The sequence below is a fragment of the Schistocerca americana genome, chromosome 7, assembly GCF_021461395.2.
Source record: "Schistocerca americana isolate TAMUIC-IGC-003095 chromosome 7, iqSchAmer2.1, whole genome shotgun sequence".
In the NCBI taxonomy this organism is placed as follows: Eukaryota; Metazoa; Arthropoda; class Insecta; order Orthoptera; family Acrididae; genus Schistocerca; species Schistocerca americana.
In genome coordinates, this window is record NC_060125.1 from 269,861,915 (window position 1) to 269,889,814 (window position 27,900).

The 27,900-nt window shown below is 42.5% G+C and overlaps 1 protein-coding gene across 1 annotated transcript; it reads right to left on the reverse strand.

The window, feature by feature from the left end:
* On the reverse strand, nucleotides 1–27,900 carry LOC124622624 (myrosinase 1-like). The gene is made up of 11 exons (XM_047148391.1): nucleotides 27,762–27,900; nucleotides 27,491–27,624; nucleotides 24,141–24,275; nucleotides 18,997–19,119; nucleotides 18,739–18,919; nucleotides 11,217–11,311; nucleotides 10,881–11,028; nucleotides 9,914–10,029; nucleotides 7,352–7,486; nucleotides 7,156–7,262; nucleotides 1–194 (listed from the first exon to the last, which is right to left on the reverse strand). Exons 1-11 carry the CDS (start codon nucleotides 27,898–27,900, stop codon nucleotides 68–70), a joined length of 1,440 nt encoding a protein of 479 aa, XP_047004347.1. The 3' UTR covers nucleotides 1–67.

Sequence of the window (27,900 nt, forward strand, 5' to 3'; positions counted from 1 at the left end):
ACAACAGTTGCAAAAGTACAGATCATGCACAACCCATTGTCTTCGCACATCGCTCTATCAATACTTTCTAAGGAATGTACTCTTCAGGAACTTGTCGGCTTCCATATACTTGTGATATGAAGGCAGCTGAATCCTTGGGAGTCCTCGTCCTGTTTGGACTGCTGGTATCTACGTCGTACAGCCCGTACGATCTCCTGCAGAGAGACGTGGACAGAGATTGTGAGATACGTTGTAATACATGAGACACACACGCTCTCTCTCACTCTCTGTCTCTGTCTGTCTCTCTCTCTCTCTCTCTCTCTCTCTCTCACACACACACACACACACACACACACACACACACACACACACACAAACACACACATATGCATGCACGCACGGACTGACGCACGCGCGCGAGTTCTTGTGTGCTCATACTAATCTTCGTTTGACAGGTATGTCTGAAGCGGTAACAGCACAGCGTTTAAAGATAAATAGTAAGACAGAGGGAAAGAGAGAGAAAAACTGTATTTCAATTGGGATCAACTTCTTTCGGTAGACTAGCCCAAGGAGCATGATTATTTTCAGTTGTGGTTGTCATAACAACTCTTGTATAATGAAAGTATTACCTGAAACGCAAACAAAGATCTGAAGTAGTAACCAAATACAGTGCAAGTGGCATGACTCAAAAATATTTACGAAACCTCTGAAGACTGACAGGGGTGACACGCTTTCATTCTCCAAGATGAAATTATTAAATGCGAGTCTCTTCCAGTATCCATTTTCCGTCGCATGTGTTGCTGTGAGGGTAGTTAGACTGTAAGGATATCTCTCGTTTCGGAGAGATTTACAATTAGCCACTAGATTACGCTCCGCAGGGTAACCTGATTTAATTCGATACGTATATACGGCCTTTCCGTTCTGTTATTTCGGTGAACGCTGAAATCGTTGGTGATGTAAGGTGTCACGCAAGCGGTCAACGCATCAGTCCCCCAAGGCCACCAAGAAAATAGCGATAGGCTGAAACCTACATACTCTGCTTCTTCGTTGGCTAACCGAAAGGGTATACTGTAAATACTGCAAGGCAAAATTAAGTTTTTTTGGCATTCCCGAGTCTTTCAAGACATTTATTAACATGTCCCCCCCCTCCCCCTCCCAATACTCCCACCCCCTCTCCTTTAGCTATTCTCATACATTTCGCCACGATGTACCTATTACACACTTGGTCGTCGTTCACTGATCATGTCAAACATGCTAATATTTGTTCGCTCCTGCAGTTTATTTTCAGTTACAATTCTCTGACCTATGTTAACTATTCCTCACTTGTTTATGACATCTCCACAGAAGGCTGCCCTTTCTTCCGGCAAATCTTTCCTGTGTACATGTTTCCTCTTCGTTCCTAATTTAACTGGTCACTGAATTTTTACCGTCGTACTGTAACACTGCGTTACCTTGTATTAGAATTACTCCAGCTCAAATTTTACATAGTGCACCTTACATTTCCACAGAGCCTCGTGATTCAACACGTGACACAGTAATAGTTTCCTCAAAACTATAACAAAAATGGCTCTAAGCACTATGGGATTTAACATCTGAGGTCATCAGTACCCTAGACTTAGAACTACTTAAACCTAGCTAACCTAAGAACATCACACACATCCATGCCCGAGGCAGGATTCGAACCTGCGACCGTAGCAGCAGCGCGGTTCCGGACTGAAGAGCCTAGAACCGCTCGGCCACAGCGACCGGGAAAACTATAACATCATTTGATCTCAGTAGGGATGTTTTGATATTGAAGCTGTTCCTCGTCCGGTTGTCGGCTGGTAAAGTGTGCCACACTTTCGTCTTCACATCTTACTTAAGTATACTTCTTAGGTTAAGAAATTTTTTCTCACTCACGTTGCTTCTTCTTGCCAGTAGCTGTCGTTACTTCCACTTTATTTGGTTTAAATTTAATTTAAGTTGTGTGTAGCTTCATCATTCCATACAACATATCTCTCACAAGTTTTATCTTTACACATCATCATCAATCTCTTGAAGAATTTTGCAATTTTATTCCACTGTACCGTCCTACAGGCTGTAACCATAATAAAAATTCAGTGATGTCCTTTTTTTTCGTTTTTCTTCTGTTGATTCTCCAGACCATTCCTCTTCCTGAGTCCACACAGATAATTTTCTTCCCTGTCGCCTCTGCACTCCTGTCAATATCAAATAGGAGAACGAGGATGCAGACTCGTCTTAATATGGAATAAAATACTTTTGGATATTGGACTGTGTCGTTGTAACTGCTGAAGCAGCTAAAGTGCCCACGTTTGGGCCGACTTGCCGCGCACTCTTCAGGGCGGTTCACTGCTGTGCAGTGGCCAATGTCTCCCTTCATATTCTGTCATTTTCCGTTATCTGATGGCTACCGACGTCACATATCTGAGAGTCCATGGATCAGTTTGAAGAGGTTGTTTTGGAGCGTTGGATGTATGTACGCTATGCTACTACCTGTGCTACCCTGGTGGCTGTTTGGGACAACTGGTGGAAGGTGGCATATCCGCTGTCAGCTGCCTGTGCCACTGTGGTACGCGCCTGGCGGGCAGACTCACGTTGGTGCTTGGATTTCTAGAGAAATGGGCAGCTTGTATCCAGGGGATGGTGCTTTCCTGCAGCGAGACCTTAAGGCCACAGGTAACTGAAGCCATCCTCCGTGTTCATGCTGTTATGGCATTTAATTATATCAGTATCCTCTCTTATTTTCCGTTGGTGCATCCACGGTTGCCGGGCAAGCACGCGAGGTTCTAGAAATTGATAGGACTGCCACAGCCCTGGTTGTGTTCTGCTACAGCTCTACAGCTGACTTGTTGCTCTGTCTCAGTCGTACGTAACGTTCATACTCTGGAACGCAAGTGCTAACTGGTCTCCCGGTTTCACTAACATAGACTTCGTCGCATTCAGACCGAAGTTCGTTGACACTTGCTTGTGGTGAGCATTCACGGAATCCTTAGAGAGTTTCAACAAATCTAGGATACTGTGGCCACTCTGAAATAAAAGTTTGATTCCTGTGCTGTGCAGAACCTTGCCTACACGGTCACTGACGTCTCTCATGTTTTGTCTTCGCTGCGCTTCATAACTCGTTATATGTCTGCCTTGTTGTATCTATTCGCACGGAATGTTGTCTTCAGCTCGCTCAGCTCCTGTTATTTGTGGCTGCCGTTACTAATCTGGTGAGCTCCTGGCTCCAGCGTACGTAGCACAGCTTTCTTTTGTCCTGGATTATGGTGCGAATCTGCGTATAGGTATCTGTTGGTGTGCGTCGGCTTCCTGCAGACTTCGCGGCCTAGTTTGCCGCTAGATGTTCTGTTGACCCCCACATCCAGGAAAAGAATCGCTCCGTCGTTTTCCATTTCTAGTGTGAACTTTCGGTTCTTGTGTAAGTTATTGAAGTGTTCATGAAATGTATGTAGTTTTATATCCCCATACGGCCACATAACGAGCGTGTCATCCACGTACACAGCCAGCAGCGTGGGCGCAATGGCGCGGAATTTAGCGCGGTTTGTTGGAAGGCTTCCATGAACATGTCAGCTGTTTGGGGGGTCTCCATACACTCCTTCGGCCTGGAATCTCATTAACTAGAGTAGAACTGTCTTCAGTGATGAGTTTCGCTTCGAAATCAGCCCCGATGACAAGAGAAGATCTGAGACAGGGTGGTGGGATACCAACCTGATAGTCGGCTGCTATACGGCCCGACATCTAGGAGTGATGGTGTGGGATGCCATTTCATGTCAAGGCCGGGCCCCTTTGGTTGCCATTCACGGTACCCTTACAGTACAGCGGTACGTCAACGATATCCAGCGGCCTGTTTCGTTGCCCTTCATAGCAAAGCATCCTCGGCTTACTGGGCTTAGAGTTACAATATAATAATCGCCCGCACACGGCGAGAGTTTCCACTGTTGGTCTTCATGCTTGCCAAATTCTATCTGGTCTAGCAAGGTTGCCGGTTCTCTCCCCAACTGAGAACGTTTGGACTATTATGGGCTGAGCCCTCCAGTCAGCTCAGAATTCTGACGAGCTAATGCGCCACGTGGATAGAATTTGACACGGTAGCCTTTAGAAGAACATCTAAGAACTTCATCGATCAATGAGAAGCCGAATAACTGCTTGCATAAGAGCCAAAGGTGGAAGAAGAAGCTACTGACTTGCTCGATTTGTGAAGCTTTTTCTCTTGAATAAATCATTTAGATTTTCTGCAATTGTACTCCTTTGTTTGTACGTGTAAACCACTTCTACTGATTCCCGTCCCATTCTTATAATTCCATCGTGGTGCCTCTTTTTTTGTCTTCGAGTGTATTATTATTTCCTTACCTTCGGCTCATTTTACTTTTCTTGTCTATACAAATAATGAAGTTTTCGCCTTGAATTGTTTTTCATTTTATTGAATTCCTGTAATTTTCTGGTAAACCAATCTTGCTGCTTTCACTTCAACATTTCCTCCCAGAATTTTGAGTACTACTTCCAACAACCCTACCACAACAAAGGTCAGAATTTAATAATGATTGTGGTGTTGCTCACGCTGCTAAATACTGCATTTTCGGGCAACAACAAAGTTATTTTCTGGCAGGTGTCATTAGAGCACAGTTAATAAAGTCATTTCATGTAATAATGAAAAAACTAGGCACTCATCTTTTCGTGTTTCCCACGCTGGTCTCGTCGTAAAATCATGGCTCAATCGTCGAAAATCTAGGTGGTGATGATTCCAAGCTCGGATGCAAAGAGGCCTAGGTTTTATTCTGCGATATTCAAAAGTTTTATAGATGCGCTTCACAAACTATGCTTGAAGATTACACTTTTGCAGGACAATGGTGATGTAAAAAAGTAATCAGCACTCCGAATTTAAGTTACACTTCTTTTTCTATTACTTTCGCTGCTATATCACGTAACACACAAAACACCACTTCACAATATAAAACATACTTGAAAACATCTTCCTCACAGTCACTGTTAAAGTTTACATTTTATAAGCTGACTACGTTATGCATCTTTCCAACATAACGTCCAAGACTTGACTTTCTCAAGGTCCGACTCTCTAACAACTAATAATTGCTTACGCGCCCAAAAATCAGAGTTACAAGTACGTCAAAGATCATAGTGACAAAAGAAATAATACACATGAGAATAATATCATTGCGACATAAACATATCGATGTATCACAAATGAAATCAAATCTGAATTTTGTCTCAGAAATATGTCAACTACTTTACAGAAACACAGTAGAATATTGCTGGTATCGAGAGGTTCAGGTGAGCTGCCGTAATGGTTGCGTAATTCAAGTACCAGCAGTGGAAATTAATATAAAGGCATGGGTATTTGTAGGAGAAATAATATTGTCCGATAGACTAGTTGTGCACAGTGTATATCCAAAAGTATGAGAGCCAGTGTACCGACAAATTCAGACAAATGGTACAGCATTTGGTGTCAGTAGTACAGTACTTAACAAGACATCAACAGTTCAGGTAGTAGAGGGTGGAACTCGATATCAAGGCAGTCGCCTTTGTGCAGTGTTAGTGTGTGCGTGTGTGCCTGTGCCGCAGACAGGAAACAGATACCATTAGTGAGAGTAAGCGTTGTGTACATGAACCACGACTGTGACAATGTTATGAATGAAGTCATCATGTGACGGAAAAGCAAAAATTGGTATGCACAATGTAATGAGATTGACTGATCGTCAAATCGCCAAGAAGTTGAATTGTTCAAGTACAGCGATTGATAATTTCATTACATTTGGCGGACGGTATGGACAGAACAGAACATGTGGGTGAAGTAGGAAACTATCTGTGGCATTGAATCCGTTACTTTTATGCAAAGCAAGGGCCGGAAACCGTTATTATTCCGGACTAGTTGCTGATTTACAGGTACTAGAAACGGCATAAATGTTGTCGCATGACAAACATCTCGCGCTTAAGAAATGTTGCAGAAAGAGCAGCAACCTGCTCTAATACCCAAATACAAACAGGATAGATTGCAGAAAAACATATGTCATAGAGTTCAGAATGGGATAAACTGATTTCAGTGATCAGAAGAAATTTAATTTAGATGGGCTGAATGGATTTCAGTATTATTAGTATGACCTGAGAACAGAGCAGCAGGCAAAGAATGAGCAGAAGCTTTGGCAATGGAAATGTTATGATTTGGGCAGTCTTCTGCGCTATAGATAAATCACTTATTGCTTGGCTAAACACCAGAATAAACTCCAACATGTACACTGAGGTGCTGGAGATAGAACTGATTAGAATGTATGAGTATCTAGGGAACGAAACTCTAATTCTTCAACAAGGTAATGCATCTGTGCATCTTTTTGTTACAACAAAAATGTGGTTTTGGAAATAAAGAAATCGATGTTTTGCTCTGTCGCGCATGAAGCTCGGTTCTGAATCCCGAGGAAAACCCTTGGGAAATACTTGTAAGGCATGTTTATCGCAATGGAAAGCAATTTGAGGCCGCATGTGAGCTCAAAAGAGCGATACAAGAAGAGTGGGTGACAATTTCACTGCAAGAACTACAAACCCTAACAAAATCAATTCCGTAGAGAATTTTTGAGGTAATTAGAAAGAACGGATGGTGGACAAAGTACTAACAATGCAATAACTCAACAGGACAGTGAATGTATTTATACCAGTTCCTTGAAACTGCGATCGTCTAATTTGGTACTCGTGTTCTCGTGTTATGAAACAAACTTTATAATTCCGTCATGACTGTCTTACATGTACGCATAAATTCGATACACGTCCGCTTCAGCGTATTATTTCTTTCGTAGGAACCCTGCCTTTTACTAATTCCCACTGATATAGTTTATTTTCTTTGTCAACATACGACTACCTAGTAAAGTTCCTCTTAGATCGTCTGGGATATTTCCTAGGGACGTTATCAGACATGAACATAGTAAATTTTTGTGGCAGTTTCATTAAGACAGAGCGCTCTTAAAAGATAAATTAACTGTCTGTTTCCAAAATGCTGTAAAATAACTTTTCTGATTACTTATTAAGTAAGTGAATCAAATTCTGCACAAAAAAATGTATTTTCTACTTAGGCTATATGTTGAATGGACAGTACAGCCCAGAGGTCAACACAGTTTTATTACAGGGAAAACAGCATTCTGATCATTGGACACATTAATTATGGTAGATACTCACGTGAAACCATAACGCCATTCCAGAGTATCCATCAGACTCCATATCGTGTATCCGATCACTGGAATATTGTCAGTATATATAGCTTCCAGTAGGGTTCCCATGTAACCCTGAAAACAATGCATTACATTGTTCATCAGAAAAATGAGTTCGGTGACTGTAAGAGAAATAGTCGACAGTGGTTGCACACTTTACTTACGATGAAGTATTCGATCCTGTCCGTATCATTTAGTCCTCCTGAGTTCGACAGACCATTCTCTGTCACGAAAATTGGGTATCCAGGGTACTCATTAGCAACCCAGTTCAGTAATTCTCGGAATCCCCAAGGATATCTCTGAAAGAAAGAGAAACTTACTACATATTTTGATGATTTCTCCGCACATATTCATCTCACACTGTTTCTCTAGCCGTAGTGTGCTCACTATCTTTCCCTCCTCCCTCCTCCGAAACACTCACTAATAATAGCATATTGTTTCCAGTACGTTCTAGTGCTCCATTTTGATTTGGTTATAACACGTGTGGCAGAAAACGATTGTTCTTAAAACCTCTTACTTGCTTCAGGCTCATCTCTTTACACATGGGTTTTAGTTTCATTGCTGCTATTACTTACGATTATGGATATGAGGGAGTAGTGGAGACAGAGAGAATTTCATTTTCACATGTGGAGGGGCACTAATAATGTGTTTTCCCGCTTTTGTACTACAGATTTCATCAGGTGACTGTCATCTTTGAGAAAATGTTAATTAGGTCACAAAAACTGTTTTCATAAATGTTGTTTCACTTGTCCGGGGGTTCTGTAATAGGCCGTTGCAAACATTAAGTTTGCTAGCTGAGCGGACGTGTGCCAGAGGAATGGTATGGATCTTTCATATTCCTTACCTATAAGAAAGGAAATAAATCACAATGTGCAAACTGCCGAGGAATGTGTCCACTAAGTTCCTCTTACAGACCGTGTGATAAAATTACAAATGGTTCAAATGGCTCTGAGCACTATGCGACTTAACAGCTGAGGTCATCAGTCCCCTAGAACTTAGAACTACTTAAACCTAACTCACCTAAGGACATCACACACATCCATGCCCGAGGCAGGATTCGAACCTGCGACCGTAGCGGTCGCGCGGTTCCAGACTGAAGCGCCTAGAACTGCTCGGCCACACCGGCCGGCGATAAAATTGCAGGAAGTGTAAATATATATGCTAAAAATTGTAAATTTCCCTAGTCAGATGTATGGTAGAGAATGTTGGGACCTAACATCAGATCAGTTACAACAAATCGTATCATAATAGACGTATCTACTCAGTTTTATAGCGGGATATTCATTACTAGAAATTAAAAGAACCACTTATGTTACACATGACATACATGTAGGATGCATCCCGATTATAGCTGAGATATATTGACTGATCTGGAAAGACCATGTCCAACCATAGATATAATACAATAAAAACTAATAGGAAATAGATGCACTGAACATCGTAGAAAGAGATGGCACGAACAATTGTGATACAGCACACACCAAAATGCCTTATCCTTAAAGACAACAATGATGACGATGATTAAGTTTTTCTCAAAAATCATTGCAGGCTACGAGGCACGCTGTTACGTTTATGCCTCAGAAATCATGTAAAATTCAGACTACAGCTTCAACCCCACGACAAAAGGTAGATAAACAGGCAGAACGAACACAAAACAATGTTACTTTGATTTTGTAGTATGAAGTTATTCTCAAAGATATCACAGTTAACCAAGATTACTACTTTCAAGTGCGAATGTGATTGCTTACGGCACTGAGGAAAAATGAACGCCGTGCATAACGGCGATCAAAGGACGTGTCCCTCCTCAGCAACAACGTTGTCGTCGAGTTCACAAATCGAAATGAAAGCAGTTTGGCAGTTACCCCACTCACCAGTTCTGCTCTACGTTCTATTCCTCTGATTTTTCCCACTTCCTTTAAATGAAGAAGAACATTAAATGTAAGTGATTCCAGGCCGCAGAAGAGCCGGAAGACTGTAAAAACTGCTTCCATCACTACATGAGACAGTTCAGCAATAGAGATTAGTCCCATGAAAAGTATTTTGAAGGCGACGCAGATTCGTATATCCCCAGTGAAATACTAAATATGTAACTGAATAATGGTTGTTACTATTACGTTACTTCTTCTTTTTATCACAAATACAAGCATCCGTTTTAAAAACATATGAAGAGGCTAAAACACTGAAATTCGTGCTGGCAGATGCTATAGTGAGAAAAAGTTTTAGGGGCGGCAACAGACGTGAAAATGTAAAATTGGTCATGTGTCAGGTGTAGCCGTTACTTGCAGATAAAATTATCTGGAAAAGGCGGAGGGAAACCTCAAATTAATGGAAAAAAACCGATGTCTGTACAAGGCTGTTTATGAAGTTACTGTATCGAAAGGGAAATCATAAATTGTGAAATTTTATTTCGTCTCTATACTATAATGTTGTTTAAAATAGTCGTTAAAATGAATTTTTTGATTTTATATTGGTGTCAGCATCAATATCGCTTAGAGCTCAGTATGTTTTTTCCAGAACATAGAAATGAAGTTGGTAAGGGTTCTAAGGTTGGAATTTAATTTACCACGTTCTCGTTTGGTACTGAAGACGTAGCAACAGCGACGAATGAAGCCGTCTGCAGCCCGTGTAGTTGTTAGTAATTAAAGTTTACCTATTACTTCTTATTTGTAAAATGTGGTGAATACATGTTCACTACCAATTAACGTATTATGGTCACTTCTACTTACCCCACCAGTAATAGTGATGACGCCGGAGTCATATATTTTAGATGGCTTAATGGGTATTTGTATTGAATACGCATAGTTCGTCCAGTAGTTATTCAGTCCTAGGAAGTCTGCTGAACCTGCAAGGAAATTACTGTCTGTAAGTCACCAAAATCCAAAGACAAGTGTCAGCTAAAGGAAGTTCTTCGAAAAGTCTGCACAGTGAATTTTTTCCTAGAATTTCATGAAACAATATTAGTGTTAATTTAAAATCAGTTACAGAATTACAGCAGTGTAGGTAAGACTAAACGAGAACTGCTTTATGTAACGATAAAACACAAGGACATGTTTTTTGCACATATATTTTACCTTTGATTAACTGAAAACACGGGACAGTAATGTTATCTGGCAGAAATTTTTTTTGGTGGTTTATATTGTCGCATCTGGTTTTCAGTTGAGTTGTTATTTCCATCAACGTATATCGAAGAAAATACTACACAGAATAAAATGACATAATTTGAAATGATAGGTTTTGCACAGCCACAAACATAAATATAATAAGTTGGCAGCTAAAATGTAGATTTGAAAAATGCAAAGTGCTCTTGACAAGAGAATCCCCCAAAATTGACATTGCACTTTTGATGTAAGGTCCACTTAAATCTACAATGTGCCTTGCGATATAGAGGGCCCTGCCAAAAGACGTGTAGTTACAGGAAGTTCCTGCAGTTACTAACGTAATATTTTACAAATTATACATCATATCCAAAAACTGTCACTTTTATTCTATTTCTATTACCCACCATGAAACGTTGCTTACATAAGCTGTTTGTAGATACGTATTAGTATCTAGTATTTTTTATATAGTATTTTGTCCGGTATACGTTGAAGATAATAACAACCCAGTTAAAAATCAGTCGATTGTAAATGAGACCACTTGTGGATTTCAAGACTACATCGTCCACTTACTAAAGAACTTAGCTGAAGTGCTCACCTCTAATGTACTCGACCTCTTCCTGTGTGAAGGATGGCAGTCGTGAGCGCGGTCGTCCCTCAGCTGCGCTGTTCGCATCTATCCTCTGCCGCACCACAGCCGGGTAATCACCCTCCTCAGTGAAGATGGGATGTGCGAAAATACCAAACTGCAACACAGAAGTTCTCAGCATTCACCTCACACTTATCACTATCCGTTGCTTTCTTATAGGTAATAGAAAGTCGTTCACAGGGTTCAACATATTATTGGTGTACTGCTTGTACTCCTAAGAAAATCAACAATCACCATAAAAAAATCTTGTGAAGTTGCAGTAGGAGAAGCTGTATTCATACTCACCTGAAACTGTCGCGCTCTTTCACTTGCTTCTAAATCTTCTGTAGAATTGGAACGTGCTGCAAGCACGTCCATATTAATAGTTATTCCCACGCTACCTATAAAATTAAAAAAAAAAATGCAGAATGAGATTTTCACTCTGCAGTGGAGTGTGCGCTGATATGAAACTTCCTGGCAGATTAAAACTGTATTATGGACTGAGACTTGAATTCGGGACCACAGGAGGTTCGCAGAAAAACTTCTGTGAAGTCTGTTACGTAGGAGACAAGGAACTGACAGCACTGAAGCTGTTAGGACGGGTCGTGAGTAGTGATTGGGTAGTTCAGATGGTAGAGGACTTGCTCGCGAAAGGCAAAAATCCCGAGTTCGCGTCTCGTTCCGGCATACAGTTTTAATCTGCCACAAAGTTCCATTAAAATAAATGTCTTACATATAATTCAGTAACCATAAAATATCCAAAATTCCTCTCCTCTACGCATGAACAGCCGTTTTAGGAAATGCTGTTGATAATGTAATCATAAACAAACTAAAAAATAACTGAATTACGAGATCATGCTGAAAAGTAATACCTCCGAATTTTTTTTTAAGTTAAAACTCTTGAAACTTTTCAAATAAGACAAACATTATTAACATTCTACATCTTTATTCTTCAAGTCAATGTATTTATTTCTCAATATAGTCGAAGACGAACACACTTTTCCCAAGGGATGACAATTTGTTGATACTATCACTGCAGAATTTTTGTTGACGGAGCCACATCACCTCCGCTTGCAGCACTTCACCACCCTCTAAGTAAAGTTCTCGAAGGTGTTCTTTAAGTTTTGGAAGCAGATGAAAATCGAATGGGGCCAAGTAGAGATTGTATTGCTGAAGGAGAGGGTGCTGCATGTCTGGGCGAACTCTTAGAATCCGTATTTTCGATTACAGCACGCTGCTTCTCACTGACGGACAGCCTTAGTTACCGCTACACGCTACAATTTGGAGCCCTCTAGCAGCAGAGGGTTACAACTTGGCTTAGCGAAGCGGAATAGTCGACCGAATAATATACAAGACATCCTCAACCTGTACTGAGAACAGAACAAAGAGATTGAAGACATTAGTTTTCAGAACGCCCTCGTATCTGCACAAACGTGTACGGTAACCAAAGTTTTCTGGGGGATAATAGAAACAGAATAAAATTGATAATTTATGAACTTAATGTATAATTTATAGAACACCTCGTTAGCAACTGGAGGAACATTATTCATCTTCAAAGACTGAAATATACGGTGTAAATGGCCTACAAGTGAGGAACTCGAAGGCCTGTTTACTATTAAATATAAGCTAAAAATTACTGTGGAATATTAAAGCCCTGTATTTCAGGTCTTAACACGTTGTGAGAGAAGCTGATTTTACTGTGCTTTCCGTGGAGTCCACATTACCGCGTGTAGGTGACCACTTGAGCCGGCCGTGATGGCCGAGCGGTTCTAGGCGCTACAGTCTGGAACCGCGTGACCGCTACGGTCGCAGGTTCGAATCCTGCTTCGGGCATGGATGTGTGTGTGATGTCCTTAGGTTAGTTCGGTTTAAGTAGTTCTAAGTTCTAGGGGACTGATGACCTTAGAAGTTAAGTCCCACAGTGCTCAGAGCCATTTGAACCATTTTTGACCACTTGACCTGTGTTCAGTTAATGTACCAGGGGTGTCCAGAAAGTAAGTTCCGATCGGTCGCGAAATGGAAACGACTATGATAATTGAATAAAGCTTTGCACAGATGTGTTGGGCAGTGTCTCTATTATGACCCTAGATAGCATCAAGTCGCTCTTCTCATTTCTGAGCGCACAGTGAGCGCGTAAAGATGTCCAGAAAATAGTGTTCCCCGCGAAGTACGAGGACCTGGTGAGAAATTTCGCTTCAAGCCATGCAGACAAAATTACATAACTGTCGTGCGGTTTCTTCTTTAAGACAATTCTCAGCCACATTCTGCAGGGGCAACGAAGCTGCTCCTGCATCGTTTTCAATTGGAAATGTTTGATTACCCACAATACAGCCCGTAATTGTCTCCCTCTGAGTTTCATCTCTGCCCACATGAACCGCTGGCTATGAAGACAACATTTTGGCACAGAAACCGAGCTATAGACCCGGATAGAGAATTGGCGGAAAGCACTGGCGGCTGTCTTCTATGATGAGGGTATTGAAACGTTGGTACAACACTACGACGAATGTCTACGTCAGAACGGCGACTACGTAGGGAAGTAGCTGGAAGGTGTAGCTAACTGATACAAATAAAACATTTCTGATTTTCAATGTGGTTTCCTTTTCGCGATCAATCGGAACTGACTTTCTGGACAGTCCTCGTACTACATATAATCCGGCGCGTAATAGTGCGCCTGCTGGGCAGCAACCCATCCGACAGCCACGCCGTGTTGGTCACCTAAATCGCAGGCGTTACCGTCTAATACACTCCTGGAAATTGAAATAAGAACACCGTGAATTCATTGTCCCAGGAAGGGGAAACTTTATTGACACATTCATGGGGTCAGATACATCACATGATCACACTGACAGAACCACAGGCACATAGACACAGGCAACAGAGCATGCACAATGTCGGCACTAGTACAGTGTATATCCACCTTTCGCAACAATGCAGGCTGCTATTCTCCCATGGAGACGATCGTAGAGATCCTGGATGTAGTCCTGTGGAACGGCTTGCCATGCCATTTCCACCTGGCGCCTCAATTGGACCAGCGTGCGTGCTGGACGTGCAGACCGCGTGAGACGACGCTTCATCCAGTCCCAAACATGCTCAATGGGGGACAGATCCGGAGATCTTGCTGGCCAGGGTAGTTGACTTACACCTTCTAGAGCACGTTGGGTGGCACGGGATACATGCGGACGTGCATTGTCCTGTTGGAACAGCAAGTTCCCTTGCCGGTCTAGGAATGGTAGAACGATGGGTTCGATGACGGTTTGGATGTACCGTGCACTATTTAGTGTCCCCTCGACGATCACCAGTGGTGTACGGCCAGTGTAGGAGATCGCTCCCCACACCATGATGCCGGGTGTTGGCCCTGTGTGCCTCGGTCGTATGCAGTCCTGATTGTGGCGCTCACCTGCACGGCGCCAAACACGCATACGACCATCATTGGCATCAAGGCAGAAGCGACTCTCCTCGCTGAAGACGACACGTCTCCATTCGTCCCTCCATTCACGCCTGTCGCGACACCACTGGAGGCGGGCTGCACGATGTTGGGGCGTGAGCGGAAGACGGCCTAACGGTGTGCGGGACCGTAGCCCAGCTTCATGGAGACGGTTGCGAATGGTCCTCGCCGATACCCCAGGAGCAACAGTGTCCCTAATTTGCTGGGAAGTGGTGGTGCGGTCCCCTACGGCACTGCGTAGGATCCTACGGTCTTGGCGTGCATCCGTGCGTCGCTGCGGTCCAGTCCCAGGTCGACGGGCACGTGCACCTTCCGCCGACCACTGGCGACAACATCGATGTACTGTGGAGACCTCACGCCCCACGTGTTGAGCAATTCGGCGGTACGTCCACCCGGCCTCCCGCATGCCCACTATACGCCCTCGCTCAAAGTCCGTCAACTGCACATACGGTTCACGTCCACGCTGTCGCGGCATGCTACCAGTGTTAAAGACTGCGATGGAGCTCCGTATGCCACGGCAAACTGGCTGACACTGACGGCGGCGGTGCACAAATGCTGCGCAGCTAGCGCCATTCGACGGCCAACACCTCGGTTCCTGGTGTGTCCGCTGTGCCGTGCGTGTGATCATTGCTTGTACAGTCCTCTCGCAGTGTCCGGAGCAAGTATGGTGGGTCTGACACACCGGTGTCAATGTGTTCTTTTTTCCATTTCCAGGAGTACATTCGCGCGACAACTGTCGTTGAGTGGAGTAATAAAAAAAAATATAAGTAAACCATTTGGCAGTTGTTGAGTTGGCGTATAAACAAAAGCGGTACGGTAAGGAGTGACCCTCCAAGAGACAACCAGCTAGAGAAAGCCACACATGCGTTAAGAGAGGCTAGTTTTACAGCGATTATTTTCAAAATCCTATGCTGCCCATTGTAGCAAATATGTCACGAGGAGAAGACAGTGATTCACCGAGTGTGTTATTTGTACCACGAAAACGTAGCCGTGTAAAGCGACTGCCATCATCCGACACTGATAATTAGTTTGATCCTCTAAGCAACCAGCTAAATGCTGTGTGTTTTACAAGTAGCCAAGGTGCCGATGTGAGTGCTGAAAACGTGCAAAAGTGTAACAAAGACGAATAGTTTTATGGGCTTATTGTCAGAGATGAAATATTTGAACACATAAGTGACACAAACAAATTTATGCTACGCGAACGACAGTGGTTTCGAAACCTATGATTCAATGGGGGTCAAGAAACAAAAATGAAATAAAGTGGCATTTAGGACTGCTTTTTAGGATGCGACTGGGGAAACTTCTATCCATATATTTATGTTGGTCCAAGGAGGCACTGTTTATTCAGACATGCCCACGGAAATTACTGAACAGTGATTATTTCGAAATTCTGTTGAGAATGCTACTTCTCGTAGGAAATACAAAAATTGGTGATTCAGGTCGTCTCTCAAAAGTTCAGTTCATCATCGACGAATTGATCAAAAATTTAAAAAGAATATTAATATCCTGTCGAAAAATTATGTATCGTTGAATTTCTGATACTTTTCCTAGAACAAATTATCCTCAGGCAATATTTGAAACAAAAGAAAAACAACTATGACATCAAAATGTTTAAATTGTGCTGCGGTAATGGGTACTGCTACAGTCTTCGAATTTACACTGGCAAAGGACTTGATAAAGAAAATAACGCACCAGCAAATGCTGTTATGAATTTGTGTCAAGATGTACACAGGAAAAGCCATGTATTACGTACTGATAACTGGTATACCAGTGTAGATTTGACAAGCAGACTCATAAGAAAGGATACATATTTGGGCGGTTTCTTTCGAATTAATCGTTAAGAATTTCCCAAGGAAGTTGTAACGAACAAACTGAAACGTGATTGCGAAAGAGAATAGCCAAAGAGTTGGGGTCTTGAAATGGAAAGACGAAAGAAACGTCTTGGTTTTTTCCACTAAACATTCGAGTGAAATGGAAAACGTCACTATCAAAAGAGAGATTTATCGATAATGAAGAGTTTTTACTGAATATTATAAGGGAAAAACCACTGTTAACATTTCTGATCAGATGAGTGCATATTACAGTCCATTGAGAAATTTACGCCGAATCAGGGACTGGCAGAGCCGAAGGGGAAATTGATTAAAACTCGGGTACAGACACTTCGAGCAGAGGCTCAAGGCAGAGCGAATAGGAGTAGAGGACAGATAGGTCAGGCAGGTCGTAGTGGAAGTAGAGAGGTAGCAGTATTAGGAGCGACAGACAAAGTTATTAGCGGAGCAGGAGTGAGCAAATTATCTACAGTAGCTGGGAACCATAGATGGAATTCTAGCTGTGTTGCTGAGGACTCCTGCGTGTCGTGTGGTAAGCGCAGGCGCAGTCAGTGTTGACAGGTTCTTCTAACAGACTGAACGGTGCTAGTTTGCCACTGTGTCTGTGTAAAGACCTGGTCTTTGGTGAAACAGCTCATTTAGAGCAAATGCTGGAGGTATTCTCTGACCAAAGTGGAAAGTTGGAAAACACCTGATATTCGTTATTCAGTATTTCCGGGCTTTACCTTTTGCAACAACTGGATTTTAACAACAAAGTCAGGTCAAGACTCCCTGTCAGTTAGGCCATCTGACTACTCCCTTTCTCACCGATCTCCGTCGCCCAACCCCAAGCAATATTGACGTTTGGGGCGCTACAGATTGCAAATGGGAAGACGTGATACTCCTCTTCAATCCCTGCCGGCTGAGATCTTCTTACTGTTGTTGCGTTGTGTCACATGGCAGCGAATAGTATATCGTTCCTTCTAGACAATTTGGACAGTTGAAGCACCAAGAATGGGTAACGTCATTAACGGTGGTGTTACGGGTTCCTTTCTGGTGAAGTATCTCCACGTCGACCCATACTAATGCGCAGACTCCATACATTCGACTGGGACGCAGGCACCGTTTCACTGCCGTAACTCACAAGGAGAACACGGCAGGTATCATAGTCCGATTACCCAGAAAGTTCGTTTGGTGGACGAGGGTGTCACAACACATGTCTCAATTTATACTTAGACACTTGACCATTTCTCAGATAAACTTTGACTGTCGTTTTTGAGAAAACGAAGTCAAAGTTTTCGAGATACTTTATGTGCCCTTTAGCACGTAAGTCTCCATCGGAAGTGCTGGTACAGTGGCTAGGGTCGCGGCTTCAGTTTTGCGCCCGTATTGGGAACAGGATTAATGTTTTTAGTTAATTATTTTTTTATGTATCTAATCAAGTCGGTAGAAGATTACTGTACGAGTGTGTAGCACAATAAACGGATGGGAAAAAACTGAAACTTTTTTCGGTGAACTTCTTGTTCCGTGGCCTGTCTGTAATATTGGTGGTGTTGCGTACCTGCTCCATAGAAGGGAATTCCGATCGACCACCAAGTACGTCAGCTTATTCCTGCAGCCTGCAAGCAGGGTCTCGTATGCAATCTGTTCTGACCTACCCAGCTGGTTTTGTCTTCTTCAGGGGAATCAGTAAGGGAAACACATCGTCCCCGAATTGGTTCTCAAAGTCAAAAGACAGCAATAAACCATAGACAGATGCTATAATAAACGTGTCAAACTTATTGCGAAACCCAGTTGTAAATTTACAGTTAACATAATTCTTTTATATCCCATAACTTGATAAAAGCATTCACACAGTAGCCTCCTAAGGACATACAGAAAAAATGTTCAGATGTGTGTGAATTCCTAAGGGACCAAACTGCTAAGGTCATCGGTCCTTTGACACTACGTAAACTAACTTAAACTAACTTATCCTGAGAACAATGCACACACCCATGTCCGAGAGAGGACTCGAATCTCCGGCAGGAGGGGCCACGCAGTCCGTGACATGGCGCCTCAAACCGCGCGGCCACTCCGCACGGCAACATACGTAGATAAATGAAAAAGAGAAAAGACAAAAATAGAAAAAAAACAATGATATGATTTCGAACACAGGGTGCAAAACTGTGAAGACGCGACGGTAACCGCTGTGTCACCACTTTGACTGAAATCAATATGTACTGAAGGAGACACAAAGTACCTCGGAAACTTTGACTGTCGTGTTCTCACAAACGGCCGATTATCTACAAACAAGCCGACAGACGTGTTCACTTATTTAGCCCCTTCTTTCACTGAGCGAAGTTCATGGAAAACCGGATTATGGCTCTTGCCGTATTCTCCTCGTCAGCGGTGGAGGTTACATGACCCCACGGTGCTAAAACGTTCCAAAGCGACCAGTGTGCTCTGTTGTGGGGGTGAAGAATATTGTATCCTATGAAAAAAGTAACTGATCCCACATACATATTCTGAAAGATTGACAACTGAGAAAAGAAGAAGCATTAAAAGCCGTTTTAAGTATCGAGGATGTAGCACTGACCGTTCTGCGAGGCTCTGTACTCCTCGTCGTACAGGTGCCAGACCCGTGCGTGGGATTTGATGACGGTGTGTGTGGCCAGGTAGTCGCCGATGCCCGGAGCAGTCTGTGCAGGCGCCACCAGCGGGTACGAATACCCGTTCACGAAGACGGAGGGCTCGTTGAATGTGATCCACCATTTCACCTGAGAAAATACAAGAAGACCTCACCCGACGTCCCTGTAAGGCGACTGGAAAACTTTCTTTTGTAACTGTCACTCACCCTGTCACCGAAGTTCTCGAAGAGTAGCCGGGCATACTCCACGAAGTAGTCAGCCATCAATTCGTTGGCCCAGCCACCAATGTATTGCAACGCTTGTGGAAGATCCCAGTGGTACATTGTCACCTGAAGTCAACGTACCAACAAAATCAGGAAATTTGTCTGTAAGCTGGTAGAAATTTCAGAATATCTTGTTCTTTTTGTTGTTTTCAGGCCTGTCTTCCACAGTTGCAATTTTACAACCAATATTAGATTTACACAGTTTTTTTGCGATTGTGATAAAAGTCTTATATAAATCACACGCGTTTCGCATTATTTTAAAGCATCTTCAATGACCACCTCGTGTACTTTGATTTGATGCTGCAGAATGCAATGCGGATCGCATTCTGCAACACACCGTGAAAGTAAAGCTTCACAGCGAGCAAAAGATAAAAGTTTTCTCTGTCAGTGAGGTACAGTGTACTAAAAACGAACACCTGTGTGGAGAGGATTTTTTGTAAAAATTAATCATTTAAAATGCTTCAGTGAAACGAAACACTTTCGGTCTGGACACTCGTATGCCTTTAACTATAGACGTAAAAGACGATGTATATTCTACATTACTTGTAAATTTCAGACGTTTATGCTACTCACGAGCAAACGTCTCACATATCTTGAACCGGATCTGCGTGAAATACACTGATCATATCGAAACGTACTACCATTCGTTACTACGATAATTCTTTGTTATTGCTACACATTTCGATTGCAACACATCATTATTGGACACAGGAAGATTTTCGGATACAGTATTTGTGAAGGTATCTACCTACAAATCACCTTCAGTGCCACTCAAGTGAGTGTCACGGTTTATTTCTGTCCTACCTCCCGTGTTCCAAATATAACTTGCCGTCACACTCACTTTTAACGACTCAAAGATGGCTAAGACCACAAAAACTATTCAAATGTATTGCTATTACCGTATTAAAACAATTTATATAATTTGTTTACATTAATCCTTAATACATTCTTTTCACAGCCGGCCGCTGTGGCCGAGCGGTTCTAGGCGCTACAGTCTGGAACCACGCGACCGCTACGGTCGCAGGTTCGAATCCTGCCTCGGGCATGGATGTGTGTGATGTCCTTAGGTTAGTTAGGTTTAAATAGTTCTACGTTCTAGGGGACTGCTGACCTCAGCAGTTAAGTCCCATAGTGTTCAGAGCCATTTGAACAATTTTTTTCACACAACTTCCAAAAAATTTCGATTCAGATAAATACGTAATTCGAAAAGTATTTCGCAAAACTTGGAAAACAATCTGTCACACAGTTGTTTCAAGAACTACAATAGCTTAAAACTTCCACAGCTTTGACACCTCCTTAATTTATATGGTTTAAAATTCAAATGTGCACCCCCAAGTTTCATTACCTCACATACAATGGGACTGTACGAACTTCCATTCGCCGATTTGATTCATATCGAAAGGTTGCGCAGGGCACGACTAAGACTGCGACGTATATCAATATAAAAAACACAGCTCTGACCGTTTTGGAGAAAATCAAGTTTGAAAATTTTACATGTGCGTACGTACTTCGTATGATCGACAGTAACGAAGGATTTACGAGCCAAACGAGTACGCTCAAATGGTTCAAATGGCTCTGAGCACTATGGGACTTAACATCTGAGGTCATCAGTCCCCTAGAACTTAGAACTACTTAAACCTAACTAACTTAAGGACATGACACACATCCATGACCGAGGCAGGATTCGAACCTGCGACCGTAGCGGTCGCGTGGTTCCAGACTGAAGCGCTTAGAACCGCTCGGCAACAATGGCCAGCTGCAGTTTCTTCTCATTACATCTGCCCCAGACTTAGTAATTTCGTCTCTTGCTTTTGCTAATGTCCCGCGTTTCTGAATCATAAAACGTACATTAATAACTGCATAATTATTTGCATCTCAATGACATTTTTGATGGGCATGCTGTACTATGAACTATTTAGTTGTTTTTACGGCATTCCGGCCCTGGTTCATTAGCTGCTTTTATCATTTTCGCAGTCCGCATGCATATCAAACACATATCCAAGACATTTGAATTCTTCACAGGCCATAATAATGTTTCCGTCCGTGTCTTTTCCGTCCGTGTTTTTACCAGATCCTACAACCAGAGATTCCGTGGTTGCAAAATTCATTTCCTGGCCTCAGTGGACATAGATAGAAGGGGCTAAATTAAACATATACATACACGTGTTTGGTTAATAACTGTATGGATACAACAATCCCATACTCAAGGAATGAGTGTAGGGGGAGTAGATCCAGGAATCGAAGACCGAGGTCCTATGGAAGGTGATTTGTTGTTGCCTTCCTCCGACCTGTTATGAACTGTCTACATCTACATCTACATTTATACTCCGCAAGCCACCCAACGGTGTGTGGCGGAGGGCACTTTACGTGCCACTGTCATTACCTCCGTTTTCTGTTCCAGTCGCGTATGGTTCGCGGGAAGAACGACTGTCTGAAAGCCTCCGTGCGCGCTCGAATCTCTCTGATTTTACATTCGTGATCTCCTCGGAAGGTATAATTAGGGGGAAGCAATATATTCGATACCTCATCCAGAAACGCACCCTCTCGAAACCTGGACAGCAAGCTACACCGTGATGCAGAGCGCCTCTCTTGCAGAGTCTGCCACTTGAGTTTGCTAAACATCTCCGTAACGCTATCACGCTTACCAAATAACCCTGTCACGAAACGCGCCGCTCTTCTTTGGATCTTCTCTATCTCCTCCGTCAACCCGATCTGGTACGGATCCCACACTGTTGAGCAATACTCAAGTATAGGTCGAACGAGTGTTTTGTAAGCAACCTCCTTTGTTGATGGACTACATTTTCTAAGGACTCTTCCAATGAATCTCAACCTGGTACCCGCCTTACCAACAATTAATTTTATATGATTATTCCACTTCAAATCTTTCCGCACGCATACTCCCAGATATTTTACAGAAGTAACTGCTACCAGTGTTTGTTCTGCTATCATATAATCATACAATAAAGGATCCTTCTTTCTATGTATTCGCAATACATTACATTTGTCTATGTTAAGTGTCAGTTGCCACTCCCTGCACCAAGTGCCTATCCGCTGCAGATCTTCCTGCATTTCGCTACAATTTTATAATGCTGCAACTTCTCTGTATACTACAGCATCATACGCGAAAAGCCGCATGGAACTTCCGACACTATCTACTAGCTCATTTATATATATTGTGAAAAGCAATGGTCCCATAACACTCCCCTGTGGCATGCCAGAGGTTACTTTAACGTCTGTAGACGTCCCTCCATTGATAACAACATGCTGTGTTCTGTTTGCTAAAAACTCTTCTATCCAGCCACACAGCTGGTCTGATATTCCGTAGGCTCTTACATTGTTTATCAGGCGACAGTACGGAACCGTATCGAACGCCTTCCGGAAGTCAAGGAAAATAGCATCTACCTGGGAGCCTGTATCTAATATTTTCTGGGTCTCATGAACAAATAAAGCGAGTTGGGTCTCACACTATCGCTGTTTCCGGAATCCATGTTGATTCCTACAGAGTAGATTCTGGGTTTCCAAAAACGACATGATACTCGAGCAAAAAACATGTTCTAAAATTCTACAACAAGCGTGTGTTTGTGTCATGTGGATGACTACTTTTACGCTGCAGTGTGTGGTTTCTGTTGTAATGGATGAAGGGAAGGGAGGGGGCGTAACCGGTGTCACCGCTCCTCTCGAAAAGAACCAAGTGGGCGGCCTAGTATAATGTCCACATCCGGCTGACGGATCACCGGCAACAGCGCCACGGGCCCTCACACGGCGGAGAGGTTTGCAATTAAATACAGGACATCGACACAAAAGCTGGTGATCATAAACTTTACGCCACCACCTCTCGTCCCCTGAAAGGCCAAATACTGGGAGTGAAAATCTTATTCACCACCAGGATTCGAACCGGATTACCTCACAGTCCAGCACCACCCCATAGGAGTGCGTTAGCGACCATGGCTACGGAGACGGGTTGATAGTACTACGTGATCCATCCTAATTAACAGTGAAAATTTACGTGGGTGAGAGTATGCAGTATTTGAAGCAAAATCGTTCCAGTAGTTATGGGTCTGCTCACGAAAGTTCCGTTATTGACTCCTGCATGGAACATTACGCTGGTTAGTACAGATGTATCTGAAATGTAGACTCTTCGATTACATAGCTGTCTAACTGGCCTCAGTTTTCTTTCTCGACAAGAAATACGGTACTGCTTGAGCACATTAGACGTTACCGTTCACTGTACCTTGGTACCTGTTAAAAAAGGAGTTCCATGTGTTGTCCTGCCATTTGGATGCAATAATGCGCCCGTCTATGCAATGAGATACGAATTGTTTTAAACACGTACAGCTGCTTCACTCCATGTGAATCAGTTAGAGTGTTGTAAACTCCACATTTGAAAGAAACCCAGACTTAAAAAAGAAATCAGAGGGTTGAGGTCAGGTGATCTTCAAGGTCCAGCTGCACGCCCCGCTGCCGACGTATCCATCACTGATCATTCTGGTGCGTTAGATGGCGTCTTACATCGACAGCGAAACCTGTTGTTGCGCCATCTTGGATGTAACACATTCCTCAGCCATGAGCTTCCGGTGAAATCTGAATCCAGTTACATGGGATTTCATCGAAAAGTTTTCATTTTAAATCAGTCTGCCCGACTAGGACAAAACTTCATACAGGAGGCAGTGGTGGCTCGTAAACACACATTCGGAATTATCTCGGCAACATCTTCTGCAAATCAGTGCCGCCGGTACATTTTGCTTCAATTATGGTGTGCTTTTACCCACACAGTATCCTCTGTTAGCTAAAGCCTGACATTATATCGGTCCAGTTCAGTGACTAGGTTATGCGATGAGAGCAAATGGCAATAAATAAAAGAAAATAGAATTAGAAGATCAGATAGAAAAAATTGATCGAGAAGGGCAATGTTTATGGGACGGAGAGTTCAATTTGTCCGTTGTACCAAACCCTGAGATTTTTCTTCAAAATGTTCCAGTTTCCGAACTGTGATTATGGAAGAGACTCGATATAAGAGATGTGTACTGCAAGACAGAAGTTTAAAATGAATGTTATCAGATATTCATCTGTTTGTAGCAAGTACTCACGACAGGCTGAATTCCGTTAGCGAGCAGCTCGTTGATGAGGTTGTTGTAGTAGTCGATGCCAGCCTGGTTGATGACGTCGAGGTCCCCGTTCGGCAGCACACGTGACCAGGAGATCGAGAACCGGTACACGTCCGCCTGTTGAAGCACAGTGTAAGAAGAGCTCGTAGCAACAATATTATATATTATGTAGATTGATATGTTCCACTAGATTACTCATTAATTATTATGCATTAAGATATAACACTATCATAAGTGGATTTTTTACAGAAAAATCAAAAAAAGGTTCGATTGGTTAAAAGAAGGTATTAAAGTTCTAAACACAATCCGCTAGAAGGTCTTAACTTCCCACATTGCTCCAACGCAGTTTAAGTGTAAAGAAAAGGTCCGATTACAGATCTCGCAGTAACGACACGGCTTTCTAATAAAGTGCCTGAACGTCTAAGTACTGCAAAGGACGTACGCTCTCCGCTTGGCATGCAAGAGTGTGGGAAACTCCCCTTGTGTTTGCAGTCAAGGGTACATTGGAACTGACATGAGATTGTCATCTGGCATTATTGGCCAGGAGATCCCAGATCGACGGCCTCGTGCGAGTATTTCTACTTGACGCCACATCGGCGACTTGGGCGACTTACACGTATATGAAACTGAGAGGAAATGCTGAAGATAACTCAGACACCCAGTCACCGAGAAAGATCTCCGACCCAGCCGGGAATCGTACCCGGGACACTGCTTTCAAGAGACAGCGAAACCTAAAGATCACGGACTACGCACTAAATTGGAACTCCTTAAAGAAGCATCGACATCCGACCTAAAGCAACCAAATTTGGGCAACATATGTGTAGCATTAGTAGGAGATGATGGGCAGGGGCGAAGAAACCATGAAAACAGATTCTGCGATATTATGATTTCATGAATTTTCACTCATTATTATTCTGGAATCTAGGGAGAGGTCATAAAGATTCAGAATACAGAAACAAATTTAAGAGAAGTGAATGATTGAATCGGACAATTTCTACCCTCTGAATGCTAAATAAAGCAAGCGTTGCCTAATCTTCTGTTGTATAACACACGTCTGAGCGACCCACCTACCTTAGGCGACGGTCATCAACGTCACAGCTCTACCGTTGCGCGGTTACCAATAAACAAACGGTCGCTTTCGGCGAGATAAACAAAAACTAGTTCTGTCTTTGTAGCCCTGAAGACGTCTGATGAGGTAGGAGACGAAGTTCACCCAAAGGAAGATGCCTTAGACCATAGCGTAACACGGAAGTAACGAGTATGTGAGACAATGTTATTATTTACAGAAAGCCTTCTGAATAGGACCATTTCTCAAAACTGGTATAACGCCGTAGATGTTCTAGAACAAACAAAAGCGCTACGAATCCTTAATAACTGCAGAGGGATGTTAATCAATTAAAACATGTAGTCATAGATGGAAAGTAGCTCCAAATACAAGATTCAACGAATTCTCGAGGACGCTCGCTAATAATACGATAGTTATAATCTCATGAAAAAGGGTACTGGGTGCCTGAAAACGGTAAAATAATAAAATTCCTTATTTTCAGCTAGTTGCTGATTATTTCAAAAAATTTTCTAATGTTTGAGGGTAATAGTCAAAGAAAATTGTAATAATTATTAAAATCCGCCTCGATTGCATAGAGTACCTGGTATTTACCTAGGTTTCAGCGTGGGTAACCACGCCTTCTTCAGAACAATTTTATAAAACAGCTTGCCTAAATGGGCATAGTCAAAGGCTAAAATAAACACCTACAGGGGCAAACCCCATAAAATTTTTTACAAGTACATGGTACAAATGTACCTCAGTTCGGTGGAGAGCCTGTGACCATCGTACGTTGGCTGGGGCAAGGCAGCACACACAGAGATAAGTAATATTATTGACTTGGTACATATGTACCATGTATTTGTAAAAACATTTTATGGGGTCTTGCCCCTGTAGGTGTTTATTTTAGCCTTTGACTATGCCCATTTAGGCAAACTGTTTTATAAAATTGTTCTGAAGAAGGCGTGGTTATCCACGCTGAAACCTAGGTAAATACCAGGTACTTTATGCAATCGAGGTGGATTTTTTATGATTATTTCGATACTTAACGATTGCTGACGCGCTGCAATGCTGAAAGTTCTTAAAGAAAATTGTAGATGGGAAACTAATATTAAATGGAGAAACAAGTGCAGACGACGGGATACAACAAATCTTTTATTATACCAACGGGAGGAACTGTCCAGCGTCATGAAAGAAAGTTACTAATTAGGTAGTAGATGTGGTGAGGTCTGAGTCTTACATCACGCCGAATACTTAAAATTATAAAACATGAATCACTTGTAGTTGACTATCTAGTGACAACATACAAGACGTATGAAACAAGAGGTAAACGATCATGTCGCCAGAAATTTATTTTTCTTACTATACTGAATAAAGGACAACTGCTGAAATATAAAATCTCTCATATGGTGGGGTTACACTTAAGTTCGGAATGATATGTGTACTATTTCGACATCACCACTATGTTTGGGGTGTTCTGTGGTGAACCCAATGTGGTGAAGTTAGTGTAGTTGTGCCTGTTTCCTATTCATTGAATGTAGTACCTTTGGTGGTCACATAATTTTCTCTTTGTGAACTCTAATATAAATCTGTGTGTGATTTCGGATCTTGCGTTAGTGTTTAAAAGGTGTTTCTCTATTAGCTCTATAATCTTTCTCTCGCATGAAAATGGACGTATTAACTAAGATCTTTGAAAGCTACTCTCTCTCTCTCTCTGTCTCTGTCTCTCATTTTTTATATTTGTCTCTTACAATGTAAGACGTTAGCTTGAAGTAAAGCAAAAGTAGTTCCATTACCACGGTTCTGACTTAAGTTTTGAGGAAGTGTTCCTTAACTATGAGACAAAATTGTTACCAGTTCTGAATCATTCCGTCTTATCACACGGTCACTGGGTGATTTCTGAAGTGAACCACAACCGGATCTCAAAGAGTCAGTTCTCCTTCTTAGAAATGCAGTATGAAAAGTAAAAGATAATGAGATTTGTTTGCGGATCTCATGAATATTTCAGTGCATATTTTTGGTGTCTTACTGCCAATGGTAGGAGCAACATTGTTTCATATTTCCCATGTAACATATGAATATGTCGATAGTTACTTTTCCGCAAACACATGTTCATGAATTAGGGCACCAAAACCACGTGCATTTTCGTGCGAGAGAAAGATTATAGAGCAATTAGAGAAACACCTTTTAAACATTGACGCAAGATCCGAATCGGTGAATACGTATGTCGCTTTGGATCTCTAGTTGTATCAGAAGTCACTGAACCTTCCTTTTGCGGAAATATACTCACGTTTAACGCCTTCAGCATCTGCACGTCCTCCTTGTATTTGTGATAAGAATCACAAGCTACATCTCCATTGTCACCTTCGGCAGTCAGTTCCGGGTTGTTGTGGAAAAAGACATCCTGAATGCTTTCTCCTTTACCTACAAATGGATAAAAATTGCTCATGAAAAGTAAAATCGGCGTTCTACCGAACGAGACCACGAAACTCTTCGCTTACTTGGGTGTCCTGCTCGCAGTTGGAGAGATGCAGAATAGGGAAAAATCAACCTGAACTTACCGTCCGCATTCCAGCCACCTTCGACCTGATAGGCTGCCGTGGCAGTGCCCAACAAGAAACCCTCCGGGAACTGTCTGGGATTGGTCTGTGCTGACCCGACTGTCAGCACGACCGAAAGGACGATCAGCAATGTCAGCAT

Excerpts from the sequence above, each read along its gene's own strand:
- LOC124622624 (XM_047148391.1), bottom strand. The coding sequence starts at position 27,900 with ATGCTGACATTGCTGATCGTCCTTTCGGTCGTGCTGACAGTCGGGTCA. Across the intron at positions 27,625-27,761 it reads AGGTGGCTGGAATGCGGACG|GTAAAGGAGAAAGCATTCAG; the intron begins GTAAGTTCAGGT and ends ATCCATTTGTAG. Across the intron at positions 7,263-7,351 it reads ACAGGATCGAATACTTCATC|GGTTACATGGGAACCCTACT; the intron begins GTAAGTAAAGTG and ends CATTGTTTTCAG.